Consider the following 21,184-nt stretch of genomic DNA (forward strand, 5'->3'; position numbering starts at 1 on the left):
TAAAGTAAAATACATTTCAATTATTAGTCTAAAATTCTTTTTACATGCCCCGTATTAAGAATAAATAAATAATATATTATATATAATATATTTTTCATGATAAAATGGACGTTTTTATTATAATTTTTAGCGGTATTATAAGTTTAAGTATTCAAGATTAATATCAAGAAATCTAAAGTAATTTTATTTTTATTAATTTTACGACCTACGCTTATACCATGAAGTGGCTAAATATTATTACAGCAGAGAATATGGAATTCTTACAATTTAAACAAGTTACCACTAAGAGTTCATTCTAGGTAATAACATTTTAAATCCATGATGTTGGGAATTATATCATAAAAACAACTCTTGTATGAATAAAATTTTACAGTAATTATAATTTGGCATTTATTTTCATAATAAATAGTCATATTATATGCATTTTTATTTAAATTAATCATTTTATAATCATTTAAATAGTCGTGAAAGAAACAGCTGCAAACATGAATAAATCATCACTATACAACGTTTATAGAAAACGGCTGTTTTTTTTTTTGGGATCATTGTACTGCAGAGACTATACAGAGATTGTACGGAAAATCGGTACTCGCCCATTTAACAGAACTTTGATTTGTACGAATAATTATCACCAACTGTTATCTCAAAACGATTTTCCCGCGTAAAACGACTAAGTTTTTATTTGTCATGAAATACAAAAAATATCGTGACTACTCTTATTGAAAATTTTAAAATTTTCAATTATTATTATATTTGTTATTCATCAGCACAATGGAAATTTCTAAACATTTTATTAGTATTCTAAAGTCTATTGAATACCACATTGGTCATTTGCCCAAAGATGTGTTGGCACACGAAGGACAATTACCTGAATTGCGGCCTATTTTCACTTGGTTTCTTAATAATATTTCCCCTAAAAATAATTGTGTTACTCCTAAAGATATAGCATTGTAAGTATTTGTTTTATTTTTATTGTATAGCAAATTCTAAGTCAAAAATATTTTTTTTAAGAATAATGATTCTGAAAGAAGTAAAAGTTCCTCAATAATTTGAAAGAATTGTATAAATATATTTATTTTCATTCATTGAGCCTTAATTTTTAATCATATAGATCATAATAAATAATTTACCAAAAATAGTTTAAGTAATATTCTCCATTAAAAAAAAAATGATGCATAAGGTTGAAAGTGACTTACTCAAGGTTTTGTCTTAACGAAATATGTACAAGAACCGTTTTACATTCTTCTTTAAAATATGTCCTCACTTTATTTATTTTTGTTATTAAGGGAATTCTATCTCCTGTATCCCCCATGAGGACCTCCATTAACATATTATATGATAATATATTTTTTAATTAAAATTGTTTACAATAGTATAAATATTTTTGGTCTCATTAAAAAAAAATTATTTTATTATAGTTTAAGATTTATTTTCTATAGGTTTACATCTCTATCATCTAAGTATGATATTTCATCATTAGATAAAGTATCTAGTGCAATCAATAAATATTACGATAAATCAACTAAAGATACACCCATTACACCTGTTGATTTAGAAACATTAGAGGAAATGATTTTCAAATCTGATTTAGAATTAAACTATCTTAAAGACCAAAATGATATTTATAAGTAAGTTATATTCAAATTTTTTTTTTTTTTTTGTAAAAAAATTAAAAGAAGTTTCTTTTCAATTAGTACATAATAATATTAACATCTTTAAATAAAAATATTTTATTTGCATTTACTATATCTTGGTATTGCATTGTAAATGTCTTGAAAATAACACAACATTGAGTTAAGGCTGAGCTAATTCTTGTATTTTTAAAATAATACTAAAAAATAATATAAATATATATATATATATACAGAATGGAACAGACCTAACTGACAACTTCTATAACTGTTGAATTAATCAACATTTAATGGTTTAATATTGAATTTTTTAAATAGCTAATTTTTAAGTATTATTTTTAAATTACATGATATTTGATATTAAAAGTAAATACTCAAAGAGGACAAGACACTAACGTTTTTTATTTTTTAATTGTGTATTACGTAAAATAAACTTTAATTTAAAATAATTTAGAATGATGTAAGTATTCCATTACTTTGCAAAATATTATAAAATTGGACATTTTCTCCAAAAATTGTATGTGTTTTGCCTTAATGACCAATAAGTTGTAGAAATCTCGATTTCAGTTGATTTTTATTTTACATCTTAATTGAAAAAATGTAGATATGATTTTTAAGTCCCCATATTGCAAAAAATATATAGTATATACTTATATATTATATAAAAAAAAAAAATTATAAAAAATATTAACATTGTGAGACATTTTGTATATGTATTAAAAAGTCTTTTAATCTATCAAAGTTCATGAAATTGTTTTGTTTTTGGTAAACTTCAAAATGATAAAATAATAATTTTTAGGTTAAAATGGTAATTGTTTTATAATTATTATGGAATCTTAATTTATAATATTAATTTTAGAAAAAAAAAAGAAAACATTAACTTTGAAATTGTTGAATTGGAAAAAGAAGAAAAGAAATCTTTTAAATCTTATGTTACAATGATTAATGACATCGAGTCAGTTATGAATAATTTTACTGAAGGTCTGGATAATTTTAGTAACAACATATTGAAGCTACAAAACCATACAAAAAATATATTATATGTTTGTATTTTTATTTTGAAAATAATTATATAAGCTAACTTGTTTAATTATTTTTATAGGATGATGACTGTCTCACCAAGTTAGCAGCTAAAAAATTAACAGAGATAGCAGATTCATGGCGTCTTCAAATTTTAAAAATGATAGATCTTTGGTTTGAAGATGTATGTACTTATAAAAAAATGTTTGTACAAATTAATATTTTTTATTAATAATTTATTATTAATTTAGAAAGATTCTTCTCCAGAAGAAATTGATTTTTATTTAAAAAATATTAGTCAACTTAGTTTAGTTACTAAAAGGTAATATATCAATATTCATATTGAACATATGTATTAATAAGAATTTTAACAACAAATTTTTCACTAGTATTGAATGTCTGAAGAATGCAGAATATTTAATTAAATGCTATTGTTTAAATTTAAACACTACCATACAAAACTTATTTAATGTAATCAATATGATAAAAGAAAACAAAGAGAATTTGGATCTGAACAATCTTAATATAACTAGGTATGTCATAAATTTTTTGAATAATTATTCCTACTATTTTGTTTTTTTTATAATTTTCAGTTTTTTACATATATTAAGTAAATCACAAACCCTACCTCAAATCACTATCAATGAAATAAACCCTATGTCTGATGTATCTCATATAGTGTTAGCTGACACCAAAAACAAAATGAATCAGTTAGATACTATGTTGAAACAAATAACTTTTATTGAGGAGTCTATAGAACATTATATAATAATGTGTGATGTTTTATGGTGTCTTATGAGAACAGACTGTTCTTTAGCAAATGTTAAATGTGAACTTATTTTACGGTGTGCTGAATTGTTAGATAAACTACTGTCAGACATTGTAAAATCAGAAGTATGAAATTTTATTGGTTCATTCTTTAAAATAAATTTTATTCTATACTATTTTTAATTTCTTTAAAGGACATGACTCTTCAAATTAATAAATTAATGAAAGAGAATAGTAATAAAAGTAATCAAGAAATATTTATTAATAAGGAAATAAATTTCAATGGTTACACACAGTATTTGAATAAATACAGCGAGAAGTAAGTTATCCTGTTCTATAAATTCTATTTTAAAGTAATTAATTAATAGTTTATTATTAAATTTATCAGTGCTGAATTTACGCATCTTTTACAATTTGTACAAAAATGGAAAAGCAAGTATCATTATACTAGAGACGAATGCAATAAACTTATCAATCTTCAAAATTCTATTAATAAATGCAATGAGATGATCAATGGTTTGATGTTAAATTAATATTTATAAACTATTTTTTTTTTCATATTTTATTGATGAACATTTATAATTCATAACAAAAATTGTTAAAAATATGGCATACCTGATACAGAAATATCAGTTCAACAATAAATATATATTTTTTATACATGATGTAATATATTTTATATAAAATAAAAATGATTTGGTAAATAACAAAAAATTTCATAAAGATATAGTTTAAAATAATCTTTTTTCATATGAGAATAAACTATGAACATTGCCTTCAAGTTGGGCAGATTGTGTACGTTTTTCAAATCTTAATTGTCCTAATGTCATCATATTTCTAAGATTCTTAATTGATCTGGTTCCAATGTCTTGACAACTATGTCTTAAACCACACTGAATGTAAGGTAAAAATCGTAACACTGAACCCTTATCTACAATAGCACCACTAACACCTTGAGCCACTTTCAATGAATCTTTTTCACTAAATAAAAAGATGATTTTTAAACAATTGCTTAAAATGCTAAAAAAACTGAAATTTACCTATGAAAATATCTATTTAATGCTGATCCTTTAGCATCTTTTCTATTCATGGCTTCTAAACTTCCCATTCCTCTATATTTCTTTAATCTTACACCATCTGAAAAGAAATATTCACCAGGTGCTTCTGAAGTTCCAGCTAACATTGAACCCATCATTACTAAAACAATGAATTTTTTTGTAAAATTTGGATAATCAACAGTATTGTATTATATAATTGTATAATCATTGATATAACAATGTATAATTGAGGTATAATTAAATGATAAACTCAACAAGATTTTTAAAATTTATATAAATAATGTAAAATTATTAATTTAAATTTAAATGAGTTTTAAAAGTTTAAGTAAAAAAGTTAACTTAATTTACCTGTAGACGCTCCAATGGAAAGTGATTTAATTATATGACCAATTGACTGAATCCCACCATCACCAATAACTGGTACACCAAATTGAGATGCATATTGAGCAACTCTATATATAGCAGTTCCTTGAGCTCGACCAACTGCCATCACTTCTTGGGTAGTGCATATTGATCCACAACCCATTCCTACTCTCAAACCATCAACACCAGCTTCTATAAGGGTTTTTGCTTGAGACATAGTAACAACTAATAAAAATATAAAAAAATTAACAATGAATTCAATGGATAAAAGTTAACATTTTACCATTTCCACCAATAACTTGTAATTCTGGTAAGTTTTTTTTGATATATTTTATCATTTCTACTTGGAAAATTGAATTTCCTTGAGAAGAATCCTACATATTTAATTTTAAATAAAGAAATTAAAGAAATTTATGTCTAAAAAAAAAAAATTATGATTTTACCAAAACAATCACATCTGCTCCTGCTTGATGAAGTAAATGTAATCTTTCTTTATCCTCTTCTCGAGTTCCAATTGCAGCACCTACCAAAAGCTGTTTGTTTTCATCTTTAGAAGCTTTTGGAAAGTTACGAGATTTTTTCAAATCTGTTCGAGCTATTAACGCAACTAATTCTCCATTTTCATTAACAATAGGTAATTTTCCTTTCTTAGAGTTTTCTAATAGACTATTGGCTTGTTCAAGAGTTACACCTGATTGGGCCGAAATAATATTTTCTAATTTGGTCATGATCTAAAAAATTAAAAGTATTTTTTTTTATACAATGATTTAATTTTTTTGGCATTTCTTACTTCTATATATTTGAACATTAAGAAAATTCAGTAAATACAATAAGATTTCTAAATTAATAATGGGGAAAGGATCAGGGTTATTTGTAAGCCTTAAGCATTTGTTAAAATTTGTTTTATATTTTAACGAAAATTAAGACTATGTCATACTTTTCACTATACATGATAATTAACACTGATAATGAACTAAATAAAAATATGCTTAATGGTTATTTTAGCCTATGTAGTAAATTATTATACCAAGACTAGAAGAAGGAAGCATTTTCTTTTTTCTTTTTAAATTATAGTGCAATTTAATTATAAGCTGAGAATATTATAATTTTTAGTTTACTTAATTACTTTATTTCAAATGATTAAACAATTATCCAAAGAAAATAAATTGATTTTTAAAGTTGAATAAATTTAGTCCACTCAAAATCCTACTAATAAATAAAAAAAAATTTATTTTAGCATTAAAATTAAACTAAAAATTAAATTATTGAGTTACATACTATGCTGACTGGTTGTCTTAATTGTTCAGATCCTTCCAAAAAATCAATATCTCTAGATGTAACAATACCAACTAATTTACCACCCAATTTTCCATTTTCTGTTACTGGAAAGCCACAAAAGCCATGTTCATCTTTTAATAGAAAAACTTCTGATACCTAAGTATAAAACACATAATTGAAATTTGACTAAACTACAAGTAAATGAAAAATGATGCTTGTTCTTACTAAAATATCAGGTGATATTACTACAGGATTACGAATAAAACCATGTTTGTATTTTTTCACTTTAGATACTTCATTAGCTTGATAACTTGGTAAACAATTGTGATGAATAATACCGATTCCACCGCAAAGCTTCATTCAATTACATAAAAATTAATGATGGACATTTTCAAATATTTTAAACTATCGAATAGTATTTGATAGTTTTATAAAATTATCGAATAACTATTCGAATTGTTTTTATACAACCAAATAGTTTATTTTTAGCATAAACTATCGAATAGTTTAAAAACTATTTGAATAGTTCCACTTAAAATTTGTATTCAGTACATTTAATTATTATAAGAAGATAATTAACAAATACTCAAAATAAATTATTATACAATTAATAATAGTAATAATTAGTGATGGGCATTTTTAAATATTTTAAACTATTAATTAACTATTCGAATATATTTTGTAACTATCCAATATTTTTACTATTCGAATAGTTTTAGAATGACTATCAAATAGTTTAAATAGTGTACAACTATCGAATAGTTTAATAGTTACTATTCGATATTTCCCATCACTAATAAAAATAATAATAAATGTAACAACAGATATTTTGAAAACATAGTTAATTATTTTCTTAAAACATGTAATTGTGTAAGACTTTTCCTATACTTTTATAATAAATTACTCTTAACATTTATCTATTTATAACCTTTTTTTTTTTTTTAAATATTTTCTCTATTATACACAAAGAACACAAAATATGTTACCGTAAGTTGAACAAAGTAAGGTACAGATATTCAGTATTATGATGCTAGTTGAAGGAATTCTAGAGACCTATCAACTCTTAAATTATCTTTATTTAAAAAAGCTATACTTGACTCATAAACTTCTGAAAATATTTTTAAATGTCATTAAAAATTCACTAATTCCAATTTTTACAATTAAAAAATTGATACCACATAAATTACCAACTAAAACCATAAATAAAATAAAGTATTATTTTTTGTAACTTACAAGTTAATTTCATGAGTTTAAAGACTCAAGTTCTGAATATTGAAGAAAGGTCAACCCATGCCATGACTAATCATTCAAACATGGTTACACGACCACCTCCAATGTTTATTTTCTCAAGTATCATAAAACTAAGAGTAAGCGTACTCACTATATAATATTAATGTTTCATTATTTTACTCCTAAAGGGATGAAAAAAATGATTTAACTACATATAATTGTACAATTTTTTTAATTATAAAGCATTTTCCTTATATTTTAAAATTTTTAACAGTTTCTAAGATAATGAGTCTTGCTCTTAATTTATGATAGTGAAGATAAAACTTTGGTGTTATAAGTTATATATAATTGAAAAATTAATTTTAATTTTTTTTAACTTGATAGAGGTATTATACTAAATTGAGTATTCAGTAAGTGAGGAAATAGGTTTCTATTGTTCTCATTATTTTCTTTTGGAATAATCCACTAATTTCTTAAAATTAAACACTATGTATTACAGATATGCATCGAAGCTTTTCTATAATAATGATTTTAATCATTGTCAGATATCATCTATACTTGTCCCAACTATACCACGTTCATACTGTACAGCAATCCCACTGTGCTACCATTTTTAATTAGAAGTTAGAGAAGATGTACTTAAAATTTTAAGATTTTCAGAAGTGGCCTTGCAACCATTACTAGATTAATCCAAAAACATAGAGTAGTACTCAATTTGCTTTGAGCAAAACCTGATATTAAACAATATATTATTTCAAATTATTTTACTGAATTTTCATAACCATTGACAAATTTAACAAAAATTTTTTGGCAATATAACTTTTCAAATTTATCTCAGAATACTTAATACTTCAGATTTATATTATTACTTACAGCCATAGCAATTGCCATTTCTGATTCTGTTACAGTGTCCATTGGAGAAGAAACTAAGGGTGCTTGTAGAGTAATTTTTTTGGTTAAAGGAGAAGATAAGTCCTAAAAACAAAATTTGTTATAAAATAATTTTTAAGTCAACCTAATATTGATTAAAAATTTACAAAAGAAACAATGATTGTGGAAATTTATAAAATTTTAACATTAAAAATATATTTCTTATATTTTTATCATATGATGGTAAAATTGTTTTCATTTAATCTAATTTATGCAAATCTTAATTAGATTTAAAAGCCTTAATATGATTTCATTCAGTTAGGTAATACATTACATAATAAAAGAATAATGAATACTTACAACATCTTGGGCAACAAAATCAATGTATCCAGGCAATAATATGAAATCACTGAAAATTATTGTTATACACTATTACATTAGAAATAAATGATACACAAGCTAAGTACTTATATAATTAGGTTCACTTCTTTATAATAAAAATTAAAGGTTTGGTTTGTTTTTATTTTTTATTAATATTAAGCTATGTTAACATCATTAATTTTAAGATCTTATAAATAATTACAACTTTATGACAAAAATTGTGTTCTAAGCTTTCTTACAATTGAATGATAGAACAAAATAGGTATTTGATGGAACTCTGATTCAAATATAAAAATTTATATAAATAATAAATAAAACTTCATTATAACTTTCTAGGCATTGAAAATCTTCTGAAGTCAGTTTAAGATGGTTATTTTTAACTAGCTAAAAAATAAACATTAAGCTTACAATCTTTCAACATTTTGATATTCATATATTGTAATTATTTAAGTTTTTTTACCAAAAAATATATAATTAAGTCATTATGCCACAAAACAAAAGCATATATATGTATATAAACACAGTGGAACAGATCTAATTGACAATTCTTATAACTTTTGATTTAATAATTATTCTTTTTTTAATATTATTTTTAAAAATATAATATTTTTATTTTAAACTATTAAATAATGGTATGTTAAGCTGTCATAAGTTCAATAATAATACTCTGATAAAACATACACTATTGTTCAAATGACCTATACATATATATTTTATTTTTATGGTTATATAATGAAAAAACACTCATAATTATAAATATATTATAACTAATCCATGTTTTTAACAATAGAAAAATATATTTATTAAAAGGCTTTGAATACTATCAACATTTGCAAATGATATAATTTATTTTGTTGCAAACAAAATGTATACACTGTGAAGTAATTTATTAAACTTTGATATTACAACAAATTATCTTTTATGGATAATCAAATATATATTTAAGATATTTACTAGTAATTCTAGAGCTTGTATATATGTGTTTGATTATTTTATATCTATTAAATAAGCACTATTGAATGTAAAGTTATTATTCATTTGAGTAAGTAAATATTTTGTACACAATATGTTGACTTAGACTTTAGACATAAAATTGTTATAATAAAACAAAGCCTTACAAATGGAAAAAAATTTAAATTATATTCAAAAGTAAGATTGTTTGTTAAGTATAAAAAATCAATACAGAAAGATCACCTTTAATTTTATAAAGTATATAACTAATTAGTCATTGTCTATATGCGCCATTTATAATATTAAAATGTCTGTATCTGTATGTAATTATTCAAAATACTAAAAAATAGGCTTAAATATATTTTTGTAGCCATCATGAAAAGATTAATATTAATAAAAAATAAATTGGGATTTCCCAGTTATTAGCTTGTAATAATAATCAAAATTTAAAATGTTTTTAATGATAATTGCATGATTTTATGCTACAGTTTATTCTTAATTAAGTCTTAAGCAAGCAATTTTTTTTTTTTTGATCAAGTGAGATAAAATTTGACTTAGTTTTTTTGAAAAGTAAGATATTAGTTGTTTAACTTGTGATTTTTAATAACAAATGAAATTTATATTTGATAGAAATTTTTAACATAAAAAAAAAAAATTTATAAGACTAAACTGTTTTAAACATTTTATAAAGTATTTAAATTATGGTAGCACTAGGCATAAACAGCTGAAAAACTAGTGAAATAGGTTAACTCTTTTGTTGAATCTTTTAAATTGTACATTATTCATGAAATATATTTAATTTTCAAAATATTTATTATGTTATAATATTTAAAGTTTTATTTCAATAATTCATCTATAACAGATTAATCTAGGAAATTTTATAAATTTGACAAAAAAAACCAAAATGTAATTAGGAAAATTTAATACATTAAAATTAAATCGCTTTTTATTAATAGTTGAAACAAGTTTTTGCATACTACACATGAAATATAGTGGATTTACTTAAAATTGCCTAATTATGAAAACTGATTAAATATAAGCATACTTGTAGGTAAGGCCTTCGCCGGATTTGAACAATTCTTCAGCTGAGAGGCCGTCTTGAATAATATCTCCAGAAGGCATTTCAATGAATTGTACAAAATACAATAATAATAAAAATTGAAAAATCCCCGACTAATAAAAAAAAGCACGTGTTAAATATGTGTTGGCGGCAAATATCGTTACTTCACGTACAGCGAGCTCCTCAACAAACACTCAGCAGGAGCTAACTGAACGAGTTATTTTATTGACAACAGCGAGTGACAAACTTTTCCGACACTCGGCAAGTTATAAAAGATAGCAAAACGACGTACCTTCTACTAAAAATCTAACATAAATGTAGATGAACTAACTTAATAACTATGGTAGCTTGTGATGGGTTACTTGGTATCATTTTTATCAATTTATGGTAAGGTGCTTATCATCATTAACTAATTGATAATCACCACATGGTGTTTTTCTTAAATAAATCTCGACGTTAGTAGTGTAATAAAAATTTTTAGTTAAAAATGGATGATCAGGAAGCTTCTATGGAAGATCAAGATGAACAGGAGTCTATGATGGAAGATCGAGATATGACAACAGAAAAAGGACCAAGACAAGTTTATTTACCTGGTCATCAAATGAATGAAGAGGAATCTTTAGTTTTTGATCCTTCTGCATATCACATGCTTCATGATGTTGATTCAGGTAAGATTTGTTAATTACTTAAAAAAAAAACAAAGAACTTAAAATTTTAGTTTTATTAGATATAATATCATTTAAATAATTGTAGCTAATTTTATATCTTGATTATTTTGTATTTTAGGTTTACCTTGTTTGAGTTTTGATGTAATAGCAGATGATTTAGGTTCTAATCGTAATATTTTTCCACACACTATGTACTTAGTGGCTGGCAGTCAAGCCGAAAAACCCAAGGATAATTGTGTTATTGTTATGAAGGTATTATTAAGTTACGATTAAATACTTGGTTTTATGTAACTTATTCTTATTTTTTTAGTTATCAAATTTAAATGCTATAAAAAAGGATGAGAGTAGCTCATCGGAAGATTCTGATGTTGAATCAGATAGTAGTGATGAAGAATCAAATGATCAACCAGTTTTGCAAGTATCAGCATTACCACATTTTGGTACCATTAATCGGATTCGAGTATGCTGAAAATTGAAATCATTTAAATCTAATAAGAAGTTTTTCTAATTATAAATTTTTAATATTTTCTAGAGTACAGCAGTTAATGGAAAAGTCTTTGGTGCAGTTTGGTCTGAAAGAGGAGTTGTTAATATGTATGATCTCAATACTAAGTTGAAAGATGTTGAAAAAGCTAAAAGAAATCGAAAAATTGGAAGTGTAGAAAAAAAGAAGAAACATGGTAAACAAGCTCCTAAAAGAACATTGGTAGAACACAAACCATTACATTCGTTCTCAGGTCATCGAGATGAAGGTTATGCTTTAGATTGGTCAGATACTACTCTAGGTAAAGTTTTAAAAAATAAATGTAATTTTTTAACCATTTTTTAACCAAATTATATAATTTAAGGTGTTTTGGCTAGTGGTGATTGTAAAGGTAATATACATATTTGGAAGCCTAGTGAGGGCAGTTGGACTGTAGATTTAAGATCATTGGAAGGTCATAAAGAATCTGTTGAAGATCTACAATGGTCCCCTAATGAACCTAATGTCATAGCATCATGTTCTGTTGATCGATCGTTAGTCATTCTTTAATTATCAAGTAATTGTCACATTTTAAGTTGATTTAACTTATATTGTTGTTTAGATTAAGAATATGGGATACGCGACTAGCGCCCAATAAAGCTAACATGTTGACCATAGTTGATGCACATGATAATGATATAAATGTTATCAATTGGAATAAAAAAGAACCATTAATTGTTTCTGGAGGCGATGATGGAAAATTAATGATTTGGGATTTAAGGCAGTTTAAAGTAAAATTTAATGTTAAGTTTTCCATCATTTTTTTTTCTATCCTTTAATCATACATAATTCTAGAAAGGTAAAGATTTAGCTACTTTTAAACACCATACAAGTGCTATCACAACAGTTGAATGGAACCCAGATGATAGTTCTGTATTTGCTTCTGGTGGTGATGATCACCAAATAGCCATTTGGGATTTAGCTGTTGAGAGAGATACTACTAATGAGCAGGATGATATTAAGGTAAAAATCTTAATGATAAGATATTATGAATGTAATAAAACCTTAATTTGAAATATCTTATAAAAGCTATAAAATAAATATGCAACTTTTTATGCTTTTCACTTGATAAGATCTAATCTTATTAAGTGAAAATTATTGAATTATAATATTATATATAATAATTAAATTATTGAATTTATTCAATAATAATGTTTGTCCAAAAACTAACTTAAAATATTTGATGGAACACATCATTTTATTGTTAAATAATGTGATATCTAGAAGCTCTGCCTTTTGTTAAATAGTCTAATATTTTTCTTAGTATGAAATATATTTTATTGCCATTTGAATATTATAAACACTGAATTAACAATTGTTTTTGTTCTTCTCTAATGCATTGAAATATTTCAAATTTATAAAATTTGTTTCCTTTGTTTTAGGAAATCCCACCACAACTCTTATTCATTCACCAAGGACAAGAACATATAAAAGAGCTGCATTGGCATCCACAAGTTACTGGTGTACTTATTAGTACAGCTCAATCAGGATTTAATGTTTTTAGAACCATAAGTGTATAAAAATAATTAAAAAAATATAACATTTATTTTCTAAATAATTTAGAAAAAAAACAATTATTGTTTTTTTTTTGCCATCAAATTTTTAGTATTAATTTTTCTTTTTTAGAAGCTAAATAAGTCTAAATTAAAATTTAGAATTTATCGAATTTTTAAATTTGCACTTCATCTTTGATTAGTGTTATCATTACCATAACAATATGATAACAATAAAATGCAAAAAGTTATCTTTTAATCATGGAATGAAAATAGTAGTGTCTTCTGAGGCCACTGAACGTAATTAAGATATTTATACTAGCCCATATATAATTACTTTTAGTATAATACCAAATGTTTTTTTTTGGCTTGAATAATAAGAAAAATTTTTATTTAAATTATACACAAAATTAAATATCTAAAAAAGAACAAAATGTATTTATATCAATATCTAGTAAACTACTAACAATTATGGAATTTTAAGTATAAAGTTAAGTTAAAGTTTTTCTTTTTGAACATTACTTTCTTCAATTAATTTAGTAACAAAATTTCTTAATTGGTCTTCATCTTGTGAACCAATAATTTTTGATTTAACCTTTCCATCTATCATTGATACCAGTACTGGTACCACAGATATCTGTAAAAAAATGTATAATAAATAAAAATTTGTAAAATTAAAGCAAAATGTTACTCCAAAATCCATAGCGATTTCAGCATGATCATCAATATCCACCTTTAATAAGTGTATTTTACCATTTTGCTCATCCACTATGTTTTCAATGAGAGGTTGCAAAATTTTACAAGGTCCACACCATCTATAAATTCATAAATAATTTTCTTAAGTTCTAAATCTTTAATTATTTTTCTAGCTGTAAGAGTTATATAATGCAGCTGTAGAAATAAAATACATACGTTGCAAAAAAGTCAACAATAACTGGAACTTTACAGTTATTTACATGTTGATCAAAGTCTTCTTTATCTTGTATTTTAAGTATTCTCTGACAAACTAAAAAATGTTTAAAAAGTACATAGTGAAATTGAAGCTCATATTCTAGTATATAATAGACCAAATAATTGTATCAAAAACATAAATAACGTGTTTGAAGATAAAAAATAATGTTGTGGAGTATTTCTTAATATAATTTAGATTTTCAATAAAATCTGACACAAAGGTTTGCTCATAATTTTAAGCGAATAATTACCAAACTTATGGTGTACATTACATGAGTCTTGCTTGACTAAAAGACAATGTCACGCATGAAGAAACTTTAACAGACTAGAAAAATATCAACTCAAGATACAAGATAGTGTTTTGTCTTTATCTTGTTCTTACTTTACACAGGCGATATTTTGACTAGCATTAACTCAATTATTGTTTTATACAACACTTAATTCTCACAAAAATCAATGGATAGCTATTATTCAAATTCAAGTAACCAACAACATTTCTACAAGGATAAAATGGAAGATTAAGATGAATAGTAAAAAATTAGTACACATAAATTTTAATTTACAAAAAACCCCTCACATTCCAATATTACTGAATCAGTAAACAATCACACAAAAAATTCATCTAAATATCTGGAAATCCACCTTTACTGTCGCTTTAATTAGAAACACTATGTACGTTTGAAATGAAAGAAAAATTGCACAATTTATTGGTTAATTGGAAAACATTCTGAGCTACTAGAGAAGAAATATCTATTATAAATTGTGATCATAAAACCTATTTGGAACTATGGAATTCAATTGTAAGACTGTTTTAGTAAATGTATCATAGAGGTTGTACAACACAGTCAAAATACCTCCCTTGTACCATTGTTGTAGAAAATTAATTTTAATAGAAATTATGTAAATTCATTTTGATATGATGTTGTATGCTGTAACTCAACTCATACAAAAGGATATAACAATGTTGGAAAATTTATTGACAATCCAACTATTAGAAAATTGCAATGATTTAAGACATTTAACTCATTCAAACCATATGACTTGGTTTAAATTTATAAATATTTATGTATACACATTTTAATTATTGTTTTTATCATTAGATTAAGTTAGAGATCACATAATTGGAATTATAAATCCCATTTATAATTATATATATATATACAAATAATTTTTTTAATATTAACCACTCGATTTCTCATAATAGAATATATTTTTTAAATAACTTTTTTTTGGATTTTTTAAATTACACATGTATTTCCATGTATCTGTTAAAATAATTCTTCGATCCATCCCTTATAACTTATATGAGTAACAACTTAATTTTTTTAAATGGCAACATACATATTAAACTAACTTATAAAATAGAAAATGACATAATTAAGATATCCAACTAAGGTGCTAATTTATGAATATCCTCCAGTGCACTGGTTCAAAAGTTGATATCGACCAGTCATTTTAATAATTTTCTATTTTATAAGTTAGTTAAATATTTCACAGCCTCTAATTCCTCTCTCCTTATATATATATATACATATTATTCAGTATATTTTTCATACGTTAATATATTATTGTAAAAGAATTTACATATTTAAGTTCTATCTTAAATAAATCTATGCATATTAAATTTTATAAAATTAGGCTAATTTAATTAGCTAACTATACAAGTCTATAAAAGATATTTATAAAATAATTTTGCAGGAACAGAGGGTCAACCTTTCTTGCGAGTTTCTAAGACTGTTATCAATTTAAAAAAAAATAATAATAAATTGCAAATTACTTACTAGGAGAAAAACTTAAAGCACGCTTGAAAGAATTTGCAACGGGTTTGGAAATATAATTCATAAACATCATTTTAGTCCTAAATAAATAAAACAAAAACTCAAGTTAAAATCAAATGTGTTTTATATTATTTAATTAAGTCCGTTTTTAAAAATGTATAACTCAACGTCTATAAAGTATATAAAATAACTTCAATCTTGTACTTATAATTATAAAACAATTTTTATTATTGTATATTTGTTACACAACAATCAGATATTGTTTTATTTTAAAACATTTATTAAACATTCAATAATTATTGAAAACCATGAAATATTTTTTTTGTTTTTCATTCTATTTAATTCTAAAAAAAAATGTGATCTATAAGTAGGTTGGCTTGTAAGTTCTAGTTTTATAAAATAATAAAATTAAAGAACTGACATATTAATACTGAAGAATAAAATATTACATTTTTTTTATCATTTTTGGGCTTCAGTTACAGACTTTTTTTTTCGAGAAACATAAGTAAGAAGTTTTCAAATATATGCTAATTTATATGGGCAATAAAATATCGAACTTACGAAAATTATTTTTTATGAGATTATGTATTTGAGTACTCAAATGGATTGTTAAGCCGGCTTTATGTATTAAAATTTTTATATGGAACATGATACTACTTATCAAAATTTTTCTGATATCATCTTAAATTTGAAAAGTCCTTCAATCACAATTCCTAAACATTGAACATTTAATGCGCATGCTCACATTGTGAGACCCTAGACTAATGAGTGCCAAGTAACTTGAAAATCTTTACACGAGGTTATCGGTTTAAATTTAGTAAACCTAATTTGTTTGATTATTTTCAGTCAAGTAAGAATTTATTATTTATAATTTTCATAAGTGAAAGTATATTAAAATGGCTGCAATCAGCTTATTAAACCCAAAAGCCGAATTTGCCCGCGCAGCACAAGCTTTAGCTGTTAATATTTCAGCTGCAAAAGGTATTCAAGATGTTATGAAGACCAATTTAGGTCCAAAAGGAACAATGAAAATGTAAGTTAAGCTGTAAATAATTATTGCAATATATAAACCTTTAAGTATATAGATTTGTAAAAAAAATGTCAGTGTTTTGAATCCCATCTGCAATGAGTAATTCTAAGTGTTTATAGGTTAGTTTTTAAACAATATAAAATTAAAATACAGAACTTAGAAGCTACTATATGAGATATAATTGGATATGATCTTAATAATTGATAGGACTTGCTTTTATTAGTTAAATAATATATGATAGTTATGTAAATTTAAATATAAAATTATATTATTTTGATTTGTATTTTTAAAAGTATTTCATTTTTATAAAAGCTCTTCCGATTCAAATTTCTGAGTTATGATATAACCTCCTTCAAGAAAAATATTCAAATTTAATCTAATTTTCTATTACATTATTTTTAGTGGCAGATTTTCAACATTTTTCTGGGAGTGATATCAAAGTATAAAGTTTATTTAAAATATTTATCAGTCTTACACTAAGTATTATATAAAACAATTTATGGATGTCTAGGAGGTGTCTAAGTGATTTGATCCCTCTTCCCTCATAAATCTGATACTGATTATTTTTAAATAATGTTCTCTTATAATGATTATAGAAAGTATATACTAAGTTTTAAATTAAAATATCATCTGTCAGATTTCTAATTATATTTATTATATTTAAAAATATAAAATTATAGAACATTATTTTAAATGACAAATTTATTTGTATTATAAATATACTATTGAATTTACAGGCTTGTATCGGGAGCAGGTGATATAAAAATTACAAAAGATGGGAATGTACTCTTACATGAAATGGTATATATTCATTAGTAATAAAATTAAATATTATATTTTTTAAATTTAATTAATTTAAATTCTGTAGCAAATCCAACATCCAACTGCAAGTTTGATTGCTAGAGCTTCAACAGCAATGGATGATGCTACTGGAGATGGTACTACTTCTACTGTTATTATTATTGGTGAATTATTAAAACAAGCAGAAAATTTAATTTCTGAGGTAGAGTGAAATTGTAATTATTAGCATATTTTAATGATATAATATCACTATAAAGATATATTATTTAGGGAGTGCATCCAAGAGTTTTAACAGAAGGAATGATCAAAGCACGTGATAAGGCTCTTGAGCTTTTAGAAAATTTCAAAATTATTGGTGTACCAGATCGTCAACGTCTTTATGATGTTGCTTCTACCTCTCTTCGTACAAAAATTGATAGAAAATTAGCTGATCAAATGTCTGAAATGTGTGTTGATGCTGTTTTAAGTATACAAAGAAAAGATGGTATTGATTTACATATGATTGAATTAATGGAAATGCAACACAAAACAGCTTCAGAAACTACTTTAGTCAAAGGTAAATAAAGTTTTTTAAATTGCTAACTTAATATAATCTTAGTAAGAATATTTTCATATGTATGTCTTATTTATTTATTATATATTATAACAATATAATTTCAAATTTGACATATTACATATTACTTGTATTACATTTCTATATTATAAATATTTATATAATAAGAAGAAAATAATCATAACTAAAAACATAGATCACATGTTTTAGTAATATATTATTATTTTTAAGGACTTGTTCTTGACCATGGTTCAAGACATCCAGATATGCCCAGAAAGGTTGAAAATGCTTATATTTTAACATGTAATGTCAGTATGGAATATGAAAAAAGGTAGATAATCACTAGTATAAGAAAAGGAAACTAATTTAAATCTATTATTTATATTAATTAGTGAAGTGAATTCTGGATTCTTTTACAAAACTGCTGAAGAAAGAGAAAAGTTAGCTTTAGCAGAACGTGATTTTATTGAACAAAGAGTGAAAAAAGTCATTGAATTGAAAAGAAAAGTTTGTCCCCCAGGTTCTGGAAAATCATTTGTTGTCATAAATCAAAAAGTAATTTTTTTAAACTGAACATGATAGCTCATTTGTATTTGTATTTTTTTTATTTTTTAGGGTATTGATCCATTTTCATTGGATATGTTAGCAAAAGAAGGCATTATTGGTTTAAGACGTGCTAAAAGACGTAATATGGAACGTCTAGCTTTGGCTTGTGGAGGATCAGCTGTTAACAGTGTTGATGATTTAACTGAGGATGTTCTTGGTTATGCTGGTTCAGTTTATGAATATGTTTTGGTATGATAAATTAGCTTAAATCAAGAAATTAATATAATCTATCTTAAACATTTTAGGGCGAGAATAAATATACATTTGTTGAAGACTGCAAAAATCCTTTAAGTGTTACTATATTAATGAAGGGGCCCAACAAATACACATTAACTCAGATAAAAGATGCTATTCATGATGGTTTAAGGGCAATTAAAAATGCTATTGATGATGGTAAGTTACTTTTTATATTATTATTATTAAAAGTTGCCTTAAAATTAATATTAATTTTAGGCAGTGTTGTTCCTGGTGCTGGTGCTTTTGAAATTTACGCATGGCAAGAATTACAAAAATTCAAAGATGAAATTAAAGGTAAAATTCGCTTAGGTGTTCAAGCCTATGCTGAAGCATTATTAGTCATTCCTAAAATTATTGGTAAGTTATACTTATTTTAAATTAACAAGTATTATTGTTTATTAATATTTAATGTGTATTAGCAATAAACAGTGGGTTTGATGCACAAGATATGATTGTTAAACTCCAAGAGGAATCTAGGGATAGTGCTGTACCTGTTGGAGTTAATGTTGATAGTGGTGAAGTACTTCAACCAGTAGATGCTGGAATATTTGACAATTATTGTGTCAAAAAACAAATTCTTAATTCTTGGTAAGTCAATTTTTATATTATTTCTCTAAATTTATTATTTAACTTTTTTTTTTTTAGTACTATTATTGCCAGTAATTTATTGCTAGTGGATGAAATTATGAGAGCTGGTATGTCATCATTAAAGGGCTAAGAATTACTTATTTCACTATTTTTCTAATTTACTAACTTTATGTATTAACTTTTCTCATGAAAATATTCATTTTGTAACAAAATTAAATAATATTAGTTATAAAACAATTTTTTTTAAATTATCAATTTATTTCAGTTAATTACTTAATTTCATTAATGATTTCTTATCTCAAACTATGTTCATAAATTGTCATGAGTATTACTTATCATGTCTAATTATTTGTCTTATAAATTAATTATAAGGACTAATCTTCTTTAAAAGATGAAAAAATAATTAAATTAGTTATAAAATAAGTAAGGTGGCTATTAATTTTATAATAAATATTGGAGAGTCTTTAGAACTAAAATTATTATTTTACTGTTATAACATCAGAAATCATAAACTACTTGACAAATAAAATAATACCTACAACTGTTAAGTCAATACGGTCGGCAAAAAAACTTCCTTAGTTGCAAAATTTTTATTCAAAACCTCTTAAAAAATTCTTGTTTAAATTAATGAAAATACTAAATGTTGTTACATCACCAAAAATGCTAATTTTTAATTTTGTTACCTGTTTCTGTATAGAATTATTATAATTTTTACTAAAATAATTTATTATATAGAAAAAGTTTAATTTAATTAGATTATTGAATGTGGTGTAAAAGTATGCATTCTCATAATTATGATTCTTTTTTATGGCATTCTAATGTTAATAATTATGATCTTGTAAGATTTCTATATAAATTTTAAAAAAATATGTAAATACAGTCGACTCTCGATAATTCGAAGTTGGCGGGACTGTCGAAAAACTTCGAATTACCGAGAGTTCGAATTGTTGAATAGTTCGAAATAACGAGAGAGCAAAAAAAAAATTCGAATTACTGAGAGTTAAGAAAAAATTTTTTTTTTTATTATTGTAGTCAACTGTACATAAATAATTGTTTTAGAAAATTTGGAATTACATATAAAAACATTTTTATTTTTTAAAAAAATCTGTAATGGTTTTTTGCTTCTTTAAGTTTTGTTTCATTTTTTCAACAGTTTTGTCTAATGTAAATAAAGCATCAANTATTGATACTTCCAGTACTGGAGGCATCTAACATTTTTTAAAGTTATTTATCAATAATTATCCGTTAGGGGTATAGATAATATTGCTATGTTTAACTTTGACATATTCATTATCTACCTAAAGTCATCTGGTTCTCTAAAATCTGTACTCTCCAGAGACACATAT

General features: G+C 24.3%; 5 protein-coding genes across 7 annotated transcripts; 3 read left to right on the plus strand and 2 right to left on the minus strand.

The window, feature by feature from the left end:
• Positions 1 to 611: 611 nt before the first annotated feature.
• Positions 612 to 3,960, plus strand: LOC126899520 (uncharacterized). Its single transcript, XM_050674509.1, has 9 exons — positions 612 to 950; positions 1,440 to 1,628; positions 2,491 to 2,674; positions 2,734 to 2,835; positions 2,903 to 2,973; positions 3,041 to 3,184; positions 3,245 to 3,545; positions 3,614 to 3,738; positions 3,808 to 3,960. Exons 1-9 carry the CDS (start codon positions 772 to 774, stop codon positions 3,950 to 3,952), a joined length of 1,440 nt encoding a protein of 479 aa, XP_050530466.1. The 5' UTR covers positions 612 to 771; the 3' UTR covers positions 3,953 to 3,960.
• Positions 3,961 to 4,068: 108 nt separating this feature from the next.
• Positions 4,069 to 10,889, minus strand: LOC126899519 (inosine-5'-monophosphate dehydrogenase). 2 transcript variants are annotated; one of them, XM_050674507.1, is made up of 10 exons: positions 10,596 to 10,889; positions 8,579 to 8,627; positions 8,222 to 8,323; positions 6,344 to 6,472; positions 6,119 to 6,274; positions 5,284 to 5,571; positions 5,124 to 5,214; positions 4,826 to 5,065; positions 4,460 to 4,616; positions 4,069 to 4,400 (listed from the first exon to the last, which is right to left on the minus strand). In XM_050674507.1, the coding sequence occupies exons 1-10, from the start codon at positions 10,670 to 10,672 to the stop codon at positions 4,151 to 4,153; spliced, it is 1,539 nt and encodes a 512-aa protein (XP_050530464.1). In that variant the 5' UTR covers positions 10,673 to 10,889; the 3' UTR covers positions 4,069 to 4,150. The 2 variants fall into 2 exon arrangements, with proteins under 2 accessions (XP_050530464.1, XP_050530465.1); XM_050674508.1 differs by lacking the exon at positions 8,579 to 8,627.
• A 136-nt stretch (positions 10,890 to 11,025) lies between these two features.
• On the plus strand, positions 11,026 to 13,375 carry LOC126899521 (glutamate-rich WD repeat-containing protein 1). The gene is made up of 8 exons (XM_050674510.1): positions 11,026 to 11,278; positions 11,397 to 11,530; positions 11,589 to 11,738; positions 11,811 to 12,063; positions 12,127 to 12,295; positions 12,364 to 12,532; positions 12,597 to 12,764; positions 13,184 to 13,375. The coding sequence occupies exons 1-8, from the start codon at positions 11,098 to 11,100 to the stop codon at positions 13,319 to 13,321; spliced, it is 1,362 nt and encodes a 453-aa protein (XP_050530467.1). The 5' UTR covers positions 11,026 to 11,097; the 3' UTR covers positions 13,322 to 13,375.
• A 329-nt stretch (positions 13,376 to 13,704) lies between these two features.
• LOC126899523 (thioredoxin, mitochondrial-like) lies at positions 13,705 to 16,695 on the minus strand. Of its 2 annotated transcripts, none has more exons than XM_050674512.1 (5): positions 16,585 to 16,695; positions 16,027 to 16,103; positions 14,207 to 14,300; positions 13,986 to 14,109; positions 13,705 to 13,931 (listed from the first exon to the last, which is right to left on the minus strand). In XM_050674512.1, the coding sequence occupies exons 2-5, from the start codon at positions 16,094 to 16,096 to the stop codon at positions 13,791 to 13,793; spliced, it is 429 nt and encodes a 142-aa protein (XP_050530469.1). In that variant the 5' UTR covers positions 16,097 to 16,103; positions 16,585 to 16,695; the 3' UTR covers positions 13,705 to 13,790. The 2 variants fall into 2 exon arrangements, with proteins under 2 accessions (XP_050530469.1, XP_050530468.1); XM_050674511.1 differs by having other exon boundaries at positions 16,473 to 16,622.
• Positions 16,696 to 16,774: 79 nt separating this feature from the next.
• On the plus strand, positions 16,775 to 20,499 carry LOC126899518 (T-complex protein 1 subunit zeta). The gene is made up of 11 exons (XM_050674506.1): positions 16,775 to 17,056; positions 17,791 to 17,854; positions 17,922 to 18,056; positions 18,125 to 18,410; positions 18,639 to 18,738; positions 18,800 to 18,962; positions 19,023 to 19,202; positions 19,259 to 19,406; positions 19,467 to 19,607; positions 19,670 to 19,838; positions 19,896 to 20,499. The coding sequence occupies exons 1-11, from the start codon at positions 16,920 to 16,922 to the stop codon at positions 19,966 to 19,968; spliced, it is 1,596 nt and encodes a 531-aa protein (XP_050530463.1). The 5' UTR covers positions 16,775 to 16,919; the 3' UTR covers positions 19,969 to 20,499.
• Positions 20,500 to 21,184: the final 685 nt, after the last annotated feature.

Source organism: Daktulosphaira vitifoliae, unplaced genomic scaffold, assembly GCF_025091365.1.
Source record: "Daktulosphaira vitifoliae isolate Bord-2020 unplaced genomic scaffold, ASM2509136v1 Scaffold_2, whole genome shotgun sequence".
Taxonomy (NCBI): domain Eukaryota; kingdom Metazoa; phylum Arthropoda; class Insecta; order Hemiptera; family Phylloxeridae; genus Daktulosphaira; species Daktulosphaira vitifoliae.

Bases quoted from the DNA above. Each gene is read 5' to 3' on its own strand.
- LOC126899519 (XM_050674507.1), bottom strand. From the start codon at position 10,672: ATGCCTTCTGGAGATATTATTCAAGACGGCCTCTCAGCTGAAGAATTG. The intron at 8,324-8,578 runs GTAAGTATTCAT...TTTTGTTTTTAG, and splicing joins ATTTTGTTGCCCAAGATGTT to GACTTATCTTCTCCTTTAAC. The intron at 6,473-8,221 runs GTAAGTAATAAT...AATTGAATGAAG, and splicing joins AAATGGCAATTGCTATGGCT to CTTTGCGGTGGAATCGGTAT.
- LOC126899521 (XM_050674510.1), top strand. From the start codon at position 11,098: ATGGATGATCAGGAAGCTTCTATGGAAGATCAAGATGAACAGGAGTCT. The intron at 11,279-11,396 runs GTAAGATTTGTT...TTTGTATTTTAG, and splicing joins GCTTCATGATGTTGATTCAG to GTTTACCTTGTTTGAGTTTT. The intron at 11,739-11,810 runs GTATGCTGAAAA...AATATTTTCTAG, and splicing joins GTACCATTAATCGGATTCGA to AGTACAGCAGTTAATGGAAA.
- LOC126899518 (XM_050674506.1), top strand. From the start codon at position 16,920: ATGGCTGCAATCAGCTTATTAAACCCAAAAGCCGAATTTGCCCGCGCA. The intron at 18,739-18,799 runs GTAGATAATCAC...TATATTAATTAG, and splicing joins AGTATGGAATATGAAAAAAG to TGAAGTGAATTCTGGATTCT. The intron at 19,608-19,669 runs GTAAGTTATACT...AATGTGTATTAG, and splicing joins AGTCATTCCTAAAATTATTG to CAATAAACAGTGGGTTTGAT.
- LOC126899520 (XM_050674509.1), top strand. From the start codon at position 772: ATGGAAATTTCTAAACATTTTATTAGTATTCTAAAGTCTATTGAATAC. The intron at 951-1,439 runs GTAAGTATTTGT...TATTTTCTATAG, and splicing joins ACTCCTAAAGATATAGCATT to GTTTACATCTCTATCATCTA. The intron at 3,546-3,613 runs GTATGAAATTTT...ATTTCTTTAAAG, and splicing joins CAGACATTGTAAAATCAGAA to GACATGACTCTTCAAATTAA.
- LOC126899523 (XM_050674511.1), bottom strand. The intron at 14,301-16,026 runs GTAAGTAATTTG...AACATTTTTTAG, and splicing joins TGCTTTAAGTTTTTCTCCTA to TTTGTCAGAGAATACTTAAA. The intron at 13,932-13,985 runs GTAACATTTTGC...ATTTTTTTACAG, and splicing joins AAATCGCTATGGATTTTGGA to ATATCTGTGGTACCAGTACT.